The 12,140-nt window shown below is 40.8% G+C and overlaps 1 protein-coding gene across 1 annotated transcript in view; it reads right to left on the reverse strand.

Annotated features, from left to right (window-relative positions):
* The window catches only part of ARNT2 (aryl hydrocarbon receptor nuclear translocator 2), a gene marked incomplete at both ends in the record, with an annotated part of 97,705 nt that overhangs the window by 69,693 nt on the left and 15,872 nt on the right, over positions 1–12,140 (reverse strand). The window contains one exon of the mRNA XM_084267822.1: positions 2,955–3,066. Within this exon, the coding sequence (XP_084123948.1) occupies positions 2,955–3,066 (112 nt within the window). The remainder of the gene's footprint in view (positions 1–2,954; positions 3,067–12,140) is intronic.

Raw genomic sequence — 12,140 nt, forward strand, 5'->3', positions numbered from 1 at the left:
TAGAGGCAGCCTCCAAGAAGACAAATTACATCATTTCAGACGTTTCAGAAAGAATATCTTTTATCTTCATTTAAAATTCCCATTAAAAAGAGACTTTAAAAAAGAGCTGCACTGTGCTCTTTTGTTTTGAAGAGACAGCATAAATCTTGTTTTCCTCTTTTATACTGTTCATGTCAATTGTGATAAGGCCTGAGGTATGAGCTGTTTATTAAAATACATTCACCTCAAAAGATGTGTGGTTACCATAAACACCATGACAAAAATATTTTTAAAGGTTTATTTTAATTAGAAACATGTTCATACCAGCAAACCCTGCAACAAAGTGGCCCTACACAGGGTAAAAAAAAAAAATTGAGATGGAAAGGATTTGAGTGTTGGAACAAAAAGGTTATGTAAAATTCCCAGGGAGTATCAAAAGATGGCTTGCCACACTTATGCAGCGCAGGAAGGGGGCAGACAGGAATGATCAGGAGCAGATGCAGCTGAGAAGCAGACTGGGAATTGTACTACAGCCTTTTGTTCAGTGCAATATCGGGGGTACACCCAGGGAGGGAAGCTGGTGGCTCTGCTCTCTTCCTCCCCACATCTTATAGTTCTGGGTCAGAGAAAAGACAAGACCACAGGCTGAACTGAAACAAAAGCAACGCATCTGTGAACCATTCAAAAAACCCCACCACCCTTCTCTGCCCAGGTACAGACAACCAGCCCCATATCTTCCCATACAGCAAAGCCTAAAGAAAAAACATGTTCAGGAAAGAATTGATGCTCCATTAATCTAAGGTAGCCATTGACCACTGCAGCACATTCTCTTACACACTACGATGCTGTCACCATTTCTATTAAGTACTTGGGGCAACTCAAAGGAAGGGGAAACATTTTTCCGAGCTGTCGATGAAGCTGAACACTGACAGGGCAGAAACACCTCCTGGATAGCCAATGAGTTTAAACTGATCTACATTCACGTCCACAGAGCAATTATTCTGCCAGCTTGCCTCAGCAATTATGAGAAAAGAAACAATTTTCAGAGATAACCCAAGCTGGAAAAGATGACTGTGTTCACTAGCTACATTCCTTTATGTTGGACACAAAGCATTCATTTCTAAAACGCCCAAGGATTTAGGTGTACAAAGATGTATCACCAGGACAGCAATGAAAGGACCAAGTGTTAAGTTGCAACTTTGTTCAAAGAGAAGCTAGGAGGAATTAGACACAGCAGGCATTCTTCCCCTCAAGGTCTGAATGCATACAGACTGAACAGCAGAAAAAACCTAAAATAAAAGCACCCTCAGCTCAGCCTTGGAGAAGGGCTACTTGTTCAGAGCTATGGTGCACAGATACAATACCACCGTCTGGGTAAAACAGCAAAGCTATGCCAGCTTACTAACGGAATCTGCATATTAAATATGCTTTAAATAATTTGATCTTTTGTTCCTCCCACCCTCCCCCCATTCTACTTTCTTGCAAATAGATGCTGGTACTTAAAATGCAATGGTTAAAGCACAGTTTTCAATTAAAATCAAGTCAGTATTTAATAGAATCAGAAGATTTCACAGTCAGCCGCATCAAACTTTGGTAACAGTAATTTGCAAACTGGCACTCTGTTTACATAGGTTATGATCACCTATCCTGCAACTCAAAAGTACAAAAGGCTGTTATTTGTTATGTAGCAATGGAATGACATAAATGCCTTGGTTTCTCTTCTGAGTGCGAGTTTGGAAAGGTTTTTCACAGAACAAGTTCAAAATAAAAATGTGATGCCTGCCAAAGGCAAATTTCTGGAGTCCCCCAGACCAATTTCATCTGGTAAGTTCAGCACATGGAAGCACACTCAGTGGGGATGATGTCCAAACTGTCCTGCGTGAAGTGACGCCCTCAGAACAACCATCCTGAGTGTTCACGTCCATCTTCTCCCCTCTTAATTCATTTCAGGGCTGAGACTCCAGCGCCATTACTGCAGAGACACCTAAAACTGGCAACACACCTCAGCGAACAACTCCCAGAGCAGCTCTCACAACAGACATGGTCTCCTCCTTAGGCATCCACCAGTGAAGATTTTACTCAGACTCTTGATCCTGTGAAGCCCTACCATTGTTACATTTAGGGCTTAATACAAGACTAATGAATCTCTTTTTCAGGCACTCTCAGATCAGAGAGATGTCTGAGAAAGGATCACCTACAGACCGTTATTTGTGATCAACTGTAGATAAAACCAGGTATCTTTTTGTTAATACTAGAGAAGCTTCTGCAGTTCTTGCTACACCTTTCTTCTGACACAGAAGATTCATACGAATGGCCACAGAACAGTGTGGTGTGGAAAAGCCTATCCCTACACCACAGCAACTTCTGCAGTGGGAGAAAACAAATTTTCAGCAGAAGCCTCAGATAGCACAACGACTGAACTTGATTAAGGCCATTCCTCCCAGAATTAGAGAGCTTATGCTGTGCTACCAGCAAAGACTAGAATATCGTAGACCACAGCCTCTGACGAGTGACTGCTCGTGCTATTTCTGTACTTGGGATTACAAAGACCACTTTTTTAACAGGTCTCTATTTGACAAACTCCAAGCCCAAACTTCAGGTAGAGTTGGATCAGTCTGCATGTACAAGTAAGAACACATCTTGCTACCTTTATACACATAATAAATCCTTCTGAGATTAAACAGATGTAGACAACACGCATCCATTACATGCACAACAGCAACAGATTCCAAACTCTGTTTCTGGATGCTCTGCCAAACCTGAAAGTCTTTTGAAGTATGCAAACAACAAACCATATACTTATCAGCAAGTTTGATCTTGCAGGAAGAGCAGATACATTGAAGAGGAAAACAAAACACGAGTGACTAATGCCATGATGGAGTAATAAATATTACATAATAAACATACACGGTTTTAGTTTTTCAGTACTAGTTGTTCCCAGTTTCAGAACTAAAAAATAAAAAGAAAGAGCTTACCCAGAGCGGCGCTTTCCTCCTCTGGAAGGCATGGATCCTGCCATTCTCACTTGTCCACTCGCCATGGGTGCCACCGGCAAGGCCACCGAGCCAGGAATATCTGATGCCATCTCTGTAATGCAGAGGTAGGGAAAGAGTAGGGGAAAAATAATATTTCCTTTAATCTACTGCCTTCAAGGAGAAAGCTGTGATGACAGCATTAGAGAAAATAAGCAGAGAAAGCTTTCCTTTTTATTCCTAAGGAAAAGCAAAGCTCTCTCCTATCAAAGACCAGCAGATTCACAGCTCCCTTAAAAGAAACCCAGTTCTGCCAATAGCCATTACAAGTGCCTCAGGAGACAGCGAGAATCGCAGGTAGGTACCTCTGTATTTCAATTTACCTAATGATTCTAATTTTACTTCTTAGAGGGGCTGTCAGATGAAGGCCAACAACCTTTACCAATAGTTAAACTGCCATGTAGAGAAACGCAGAGCTGAATTCCCAAGACAAATGACAATGTGGATCATGGTACGTGGGTACCAAGAAAAATAAAACTTCAAACACTTCTCAGTTTGCCAGAGACGTCAAGCATTTAGAGCAAGGATGAATTATCAGGTGACAGCGAGGTTTATTATTGATATTCTGGCGGCGTTCAGAGGACAAGACTGAACTTAGCAGAGCACTGAGGCTTCCTAGATTTCCACGTGATGCCTTGCAGACCAGAACCGAACCTGAAATCCAGGTTGATACTCAACCATCTGCCAGTATCTGCTCTGGGTATAGCCATGGGTTAATGAGATCTTCAAACCTCAGAACTTTGATCTGAGGAACAGCACGAGCACACTTTCCACAACAGTTTTCAGACCGCTAAGGGCAAGTACTTTTACAACCTATTAATAATAGTTCATTATACTTCAAAAAAGAAGAGAGGAATATAATGTATTTACACCCTTTTCTCCTATCCTGTGGATTGAGCATGTTTTGCCTCTGTGCAACTCTCGTAAACTATGCAAGCAATTACAACTTTCTTAACGCAGAGAGACTTTACTCACTCTGGAGGTAAAATCTACAGTCACAACATTTAATTATCTTGAAAGAAAATGCATGCTCCTTCCAACTTTTTTTTACACTTGATGGAGTATCTGGAGCCACAGATAATTATATTTACTAATGGAAAGCAAATCTGTTAAAAAATCCTGCTATTTTTTCCCAACCGGTAAGTACAAAAGAACTTCAATTATGGAAACAGGAATCCATGTTCTTTCACTACGTCTGGAGAGCACTTCAGCTCTGCCACACTTTATGTAAATCCATTATGAAACATTATGTGTTTCAAATAATAACATTTTATCTGTTCACTGATTTCGTGAATTTTTCAAGTACATTTACTTTTATTAACTCCTTTTCAACTAAAAAGCAACAAAGTTCTCATCCAGTATTTTTCAACAAGGTGTGCAAGGACAAACAGTAAGACCTCTGCCTACACCACACCACATCCCACTGTGCCTAAAGCTGCTGCTACATGGAAACACTACATCAATGTATAGTGGCATATTTACACACACATAAAAGCACAAGCATCCCAACAACTGGTAAATTACTACTTCCAGATAAAGTACACTTTGGTGGTTTAATGCCAATAATTCACCTGGAAAATTTCAAACTCATATTTCATGGACAGAACTAAAGGTCATTTTGAAACACTCTGCTCACTCATGTTTTTAAACAGATGATAAAACCCATAATAAATCTACCTGCAAAGTGTCCCTGTCACTCAGACACACATTTCAGGATAGGTCATCAAGGAAATCAGATTTTTTTTTATAGTAATTGTAAAACAATTTCAGATCAACTCTGAGCAGTATTTTATGAGAGAAAAAAAAAACAACTGTACTGGTAACTGTGATGAGAAATTCCTGTAACCTCATTTTCCTCAATCTAAAAAAAATGAAAAAACAGGCCAAGGGTTGGATTCGTTTACTCTTAAAACTCTAAAAGCCAAAGCTAAATATTTAAGGTAACTTTACAGAAAGCACCATCCTTGCACTACTATGCATCCAAGGCTTAGAGATGCATACAAAATAGGTTGGGAAACCAGCTTTCTACCGGTCCCTTGCTCTTGCCACTGACATCTCAAGGAGACCTAATCAGAGAGTTTTGATCGGATGTCCAATTTAGGTGGTTCTGCCTTGTTCTCCCACTCCCATGTTCAGCCTTTAATGTATGAAGACACGAGAACCAAGGGGAGTTAGCAAGTTTCAAGTAGTAAGGAAAAACAGAACATTTGTATTTCTTGTAAGACAAAAAACCAAACAAACAATGGCTAAAGGAATGGCCAAACCACAGACCCAGTTGTATCAGTGTCCAAAAGTACCTGAAAGAAGACATTTTGCAACAAATAGATCATCTGTCAATCAAGGTACAAACTGAAGAGCTACTGCGTAGGTATCTTGAAACTCTAGAATGGCACATCAAAACCAACGCAATGAAGTAACTTCTTACATAAATAGCTTCCAAATACGTCTTCACAGTCCTGGGAGAATGAAATCAAGCTCATTGAGTTGACTGCTCTAAAAGGATGTCTTCATTAATTTCCATTTCCAAGATACAAGCACAAGCAGAAAAAAAATTAATCAGGGGATCCACCCACATTAATCCATGTGAAAGCTCAACTAAGAGGGAGGAAAACCTCAGGCCCTTCGAATCAGATTTTCCTTTATGCAACCGTCTAAAGGTGTGATAGACCTGCACATACATTAGCACATAAGAAACCCTATTAACCTTTCCACTTCAGAGTTTCCCATGTCAAAGAGACAACAGCCATTGGGGGACCTATCGCAGCTTTCGTAAGACCCTTGAGGGTGGACATAACACCACTAGCAAAGTGGTCAGCTTTCCAAGATTTCTTTCCCAACACTACAGAATTAGAATTATGTAGATGGAGAAACTAGGAAGGTTGAGTCTTTTTCAAACAACATGGTAAATACAGCAGAGCAAGCCACTCCAAGGGCAACACCACCACAGAGCATGGAGCACCCAGAACCTGACCTGTCTCAGCAAGAGCACCAGGGAGGTCTCAGCATATAAGCAGTGACAGCAGAGCACTACAGCAGAACTTCAGGGATGGAGCTGACAGAGCAACCCCATTGCTCAGCAGCAGCCAAGGGGATGTTGGAAGCTTTATCAAAGTTGGATGGTTGCGCAGAAATATAAGCACTAGACTGTGGCTGTAAAAACTCTGCTGAAAGGTGGAGCAGATTCCTGCTGCAGGCTGCAAGAACATCTGTGGAGACAAGGGAGCGGAGTTGAGCTGCTTCCCGAATTACCTGAAACTCTACTCATCAGCAAGCATCTAAAAAGATCTTTGATGACATCTTTACATTTTTAAAAAAGGGCTGGTCAGAAAAGTAGAAATATGTTGTCTCAAAAGATAAGGGCCAACCATGGAACGGAGAGTGAGAAGAAAAATCTGATGGAACAGTCAGTTGCTTCTCTAAGCACCTGAGAAGTTACCTGACTGTGCCTGGTCCAGGAAGAAAACAGGAGAGACTGATGGAAACTCACATAGACTTGAATCTCAGATCAAAACGTTGAGTTAGAGAGGTAAGACCATGGAGCCCACTACCATCAGAAAAAGAACAAAAAAAAAAAAGAAAAAGGAGCATGCATCAGAAACAGACCTAAAGAAAAAAAATACATAAGAAGCAGAAGGATAACCTCCTGTGTGAAGTTACATCAACATAAATTTAGGGCATGCCTTTGAAAATAAGCAAAGCAATTCTGCTGCTGCATAAACCAGAGCAGGTGGTTATATATATTTAAAAAAAAAAAAAAAGAAAAAAAGAAAAAAAAAAGGACATGCTGGGTCAACAATCATAAAGATCATATTTCCAGGCTCATCTACACCCACATCCAGACAGATGTTAACACTGATGTTCACAGAAGTGTTTCAGCAGCAATAAACATTAGGAAACAAGCTGTTCTCGTTCTAAGACTGGACCTTCTGAGAGTGGACTTTCCCTCTGCCAACAGAAATAAAACACGTGTTGCTGATTTTGCCCAAAATTAAAACATGAGCATAAGGGTATAATGTTCACAAAGTAAAACAAGGTCAGGCTGAACGTTGATGAAAATCGTCTATAACCATCAAGGCAGTGTTCTGAAAAAAAAGCTATTTAAAAAGTTCTTTAGTGTCAAATAGAAACCACTTTCCTGCTGTAAAAATACAGGCAATATTTAATTTCATAGCTAGTAAGTTACCTAGAGATCTGCCAAAGAACACTGAAATGCTATTAAAATAAAATCCAGCACAACACCCACAATCTTTAGTGGATATTCTTCCAGCTTGATGATACCTAACAGCTCTTGTCCTACTACTGTCATGCCTGGGCACAAGCCTGGTCCTGCCACTAATACTCATGTTCACCATAGAGATCCCCAAGGATCAAGGGACAATGTTAGTGCTCAGTGTAAAAGCAGCAGAATTAGTCCTTCCACTTCTGATCAGAACTAATTTCATTGCTGAACACTCCAAGCTTGGATATTACACTTCATTTCAGCGTTACATGTACGTCACCCCCTAAATATTCAGGGATTCTTTCGAAATAAAAGACAATCTGCAAAGGTACATTAAAAGACAGAGGGACACAATACAGGGATTTATTCCTAATAAATTCACCATTCATCTCAAACTTCACAATAGAGAGCTGTACAAAAAAAACCCAGCTATTGTGCACTTCACAAAGCAAAACATGCAAAGCAAGTGAAACGCTGCAAAAGGATACCCTGGAAGTGTGGGTGAACCACAATCACAGCAAGAATTACTGGACAGTGCAACATACCAGGGTGAAACTGGACTTGTCTCTTTAGGCACAGAATTATTAAACCATTGTTAAACTTTAAATCTGGAGCCCTCCCCAGATCCTCCACCCAAAGCGCACCTCTACCTCATCTCTGAGAAGAATTTGCAACTCAAAGCAAGGCTCTTTGCCCAGGTAACCTCACACCCTGCCCCACACAGCTCTGGAGATGCTGTTTCTTGCTCTGCTCCTCTCCAGAAACCACAGCCGTACATCTTGCTGTGAAGCTTTGAAACACAACCAGACGCTGTGCATGACAAGACTTTGTAAGTCCATCTTACAAAAGGTCCTATTGAGCAGACTATTCTCAGCCCCTCTGGCACCCCAGGCTACACTCCCCTCACCTACACGTGCCAGACACGGACAGGGCCAGATTTAAGTCTGGAACATACTGGAGAAATGCTTTCTCTGACTTCAACAGACTTTGAATCCCCGACATTAACTTTAAGGACCAGTTCCAGGTTTGCTGTTACACATCCAGTACCACTGAGCATGCTCTCCACAGGGCTCTTTTATCCCTCAGTATCTACTGTAATAAATGGGATTAAAGTCTGATACCAGCATCTGATTAAACGAACGAGATTCTACGTTTATCAATACAAACACAACAGATTTCCAACTGCTAATCCACAGAACGACTGAGATGTCAATCAACCTCCCTGTAAATGTGGATCTAAGGGTAAATACAGAATAAGGAGCGTGCTCTTTCCTGTGAGCAGCACCATACGCAGAGATTTTAAATGTTCTAAGCAAGCAGATTTCAAAAACTTCTTTGGAAACTGTATTTTTCCATACCCTGAAGTCATACAGGAGTTAGATGCATCTCAGCAAAAAGGTTTTGATTGCAGCCAGTTGCAAAGGGGATTTTTCTGCCTAGCACAGAGACATTTAAGAATAAACTAAATCATATCTCTTACTTTAGAATATGCCAATGAAAATATGAAGCCATCGTGTAGCCAAAAATATTTCACAGGAACACCTATGATAAAATCTGGCTGTATTTTCAGTTAGTGCTTTTACACGTTAACTACAGAGACTATAAAACAGCTCACTCTCAGAGAATATAAAAAAGAAAGCATTTTCATTGTTCCTGGTAACTCTGTGAATACTGTTTTACTTGCATTCCACTGCCAGATACTTTAAATAGACTCCACATCAGAAAGATCTACTGTACAGAGAGGAGATGCAGAAAAGCAAAAACATTTCTTTCCATGCACTTCACAGAATTATGACAACAAATAAATCAGGAAATATAATAAATCCCACCTTTAAGGAAGACTCTTAGAAAGATGCTATTTCTTTCCTGTGAACAAAACCTTCTTGGAGAGAAATTTTATCCGCATATAAGAAGTGTCAGAAACCTCTGGGAAGAAATGTAGCAGCATTGGTATTCTGCTCAGAAAATGTCATCACAGATCTGTTTACCTTAACTGTGGACCATGATTCAGCCGGTGACAACCGTCTTGCATACTGATCAATTTATTTGCAGCAAAATTACTAACATTTTCTACTTTAACCATTTAGGTTCTGGAAACAGCTACTAAGATGGGGAGGGTTTTTAAAAATAACATATAAATCTGACTTCATTAAATAATTTCCCCTCCATCAAGATGCCCTGTACTTTCCGGGGGGAGGACGGTGTCCCCCCATAATCTTGAAGACCAATTTAGGGCATACTATTAATTGCTGCTAGAGAAACGCTCCCTTTTTTAAAATCAAAATCAGTGCTTTATCATCTGCCTGCATCTCAGGTGCATGTTAAATACACATGGGGGTGGGGGGAGCAAATGATGCAAGTTAGCTCATCATTCTGGGGGGACTGGCTGTTTAGCAGCGACAGTGACCAACCACTTAAGAGACTGGCCTGACTGGTAGTCTAGAGGTCAGATCCAGTTATCTTTTCCACTTTTCTGCTGTGTCTCTGGGGTAAGACACCAAAGTTAGGGCAATATAAAAAAAAAATCTAAGAGATATCTACCATACGTCCCACCAATTGGCTGGGAGAGCAGGTTTTGAAGCTGAAGAGGCAAAATCCTTCACAGTGTCTCCACACTTGGCTGTGGCATCCACACAACCCAGTCCTGGATTCCCAGCAGAAACCATACTTTTTTGTGTGCCCTTTAGTTCAACACCACCACGGGGATGTGAAAAAGAAGGTGGGATGCAGGCACAGAATTAGAAGTAGGCCTTGACAGCGCTTTGGTCTGTATTAGAGAAATTCCTGCTTTAAGTGCTCAGCTTGAGAGACAAGGAAGGACAGACTGCAGGATGAGCAGGCAATGCTGAAAATCAGGGTCCTCTGAAGCATATAAAACCAGGCATGCAGAAAGCATGGCACCCAAAAATCCAGTTGTGGAAATGTCAGTCTTATGACTTGTAACAACAAAATTTATTTCCTACAGCATTCCTAAGTGATTATGAATATTAATATGGCAATAGTTAATTTTAATTCTGATTTTCATGCTGATGACCTTATTCATTCCAGTCATGTCTGGCAATTCCAGAACTACCCGATGGTTGAGGCACAACAATTTCCACAGACATCAAGGTGTAAGGAAGGATACAGACTATATCCATGCTCACTGCCTAAACCTTCTCAGCCTGAATGACCAATGACCCATCTACTGCTGAATAAACTCAGAATGGCCTTTTCCATAATCCAGAAGGCAACCTGGAGTTACACTTCGGCACGTACTGCAGACATTGCTATAGATTAAAAATCCAACTTGTAGCACAGGCAAAAGACATGCATTACTACTGATGGTTAGGTTGGGAAGAAGGGAAAGGGTAGCTGCTTCTTCATTCCTCCTATCTTCCTGACAAATGGCACAGCAACAATTCACCTTCTCAAGCATGCCCATGCATTTTTTCCCTGGCTAATTCTCCACTTCTCATTCATAATTCCTTGTTATCTCTTCTCGACCTATTCAGCCTCTGGCTTAGATGAACTGTTTCTTGTACTCTCTCTAATAAGCCAATACATCCAACTGCGGACAGGTCCTGCCAAACTATGACCATTCCCCTCAAGAGAAACAGGTTGCTAGAATTTAAAACAAGGAGAAAATATTACAAGAGAGGCCTTAATGTCTCTTGTTCTTAAAGCATGTCTCTCAGCCTTGGAAAACAGACTTAAAAGAAAGCTTCTGCCTTCGCGGTAGAAAGAGCTTGAAGACAGTCACCTGAACTGAGGCACTTGGTCTGTCCCTCAAATTTGAAAAATCCTTCTCATTGCAGAAGTTGGTGGTTTAACACAAGCAGAACAGCACCAAGGTCTCCCCCACGATTACGATGGGCAGAAGTACTAGAAGAAAAGCAGTTCTTGCATCCAGCTTGGAAATGCACCAAAACCTAGAAGCAAGTGCACGGACCTGGGCTGGCCATGCACTGAGAACACAACCTGAGCCGCCAACACTTGGCATGTCTCTCAGGTATAAATAGTCACAAGTGGGAAAGCACACATGCAAATCGGCCAGGGAAGTAGGGCAGCCACGGTAAAAGGCCAATTTGCAGAGAGGATGAAAATTTGGCTTTGAAAGGCTGTTTCAGGACTGATGGAACCTTTCTTAAAAGACGAGAGGCGAGTCCATAGCTTATACAAAGGGTGACAGTAACACTGAAATCAACAGCATTAAGTCCATTCACACTGTCTGAATGCAACCCTACCTGGTCTTAGGCTGTTATATACACAATCACGCACTGATACAATGTAATTCTTCACTTAACTGTTTTCTGTCCTGATTTTATTGATATTATTAGCGACATGTGGCAAAAGTACTAAATAAATTACATAAAAATCAAGCTCCCCAAATTATGCATCATTTCCATTTGAAATGAATGGTGATCCTCCCTCCTCCTCTGACATTTTATATTTGCCAAAAATAACTGCATAATTATAAGTTGTGTGCAAGAAACAGAAGGTAACATTCAAAGTTATTTTCCATAATTTTGACTTTGCTTCAGAACTAGCAAATTCCGTATCTGGCTGTTCTGTTATGCAGCAGTGGCCAAAGCTAACCCATTAACCAACTCACAAAAACTGCAGCAGCACACGCCCAGCCTGGGCAAACAAACACCATGAAAAAATAATAAAGTGTAATGACTTGCCTTCAAGTTTCTCAGAGACAGATCACGCTCAGCCCATTAACTCTTCATTTAACAAGCCTGTTTCATTTCACTTGTTTTGGTTGGCATTCAATTAGAAATTCATGTACAGGACATTTTTTCCCCTTTGTAAAACAGTACACTTGCTATATTTCATGCAGTAGAACACCAGGAAGTACAGTAGAAGCTGCAAGACAAGCCAAAGCTATACTAAAGCACGGCACAGTAACACTGAACTAGGCAAAA

Source organism: Gallinula chloropus (genome assembly GCF_964237585.1).
Source record: "Gallinula chloropus genome assembly, chromosome: 9".
NCBI lineage: Eukaryota > Metazoa > Chordata > Aves > Gruiformes > Rallidae > Gallinula > Gallinula chloropus.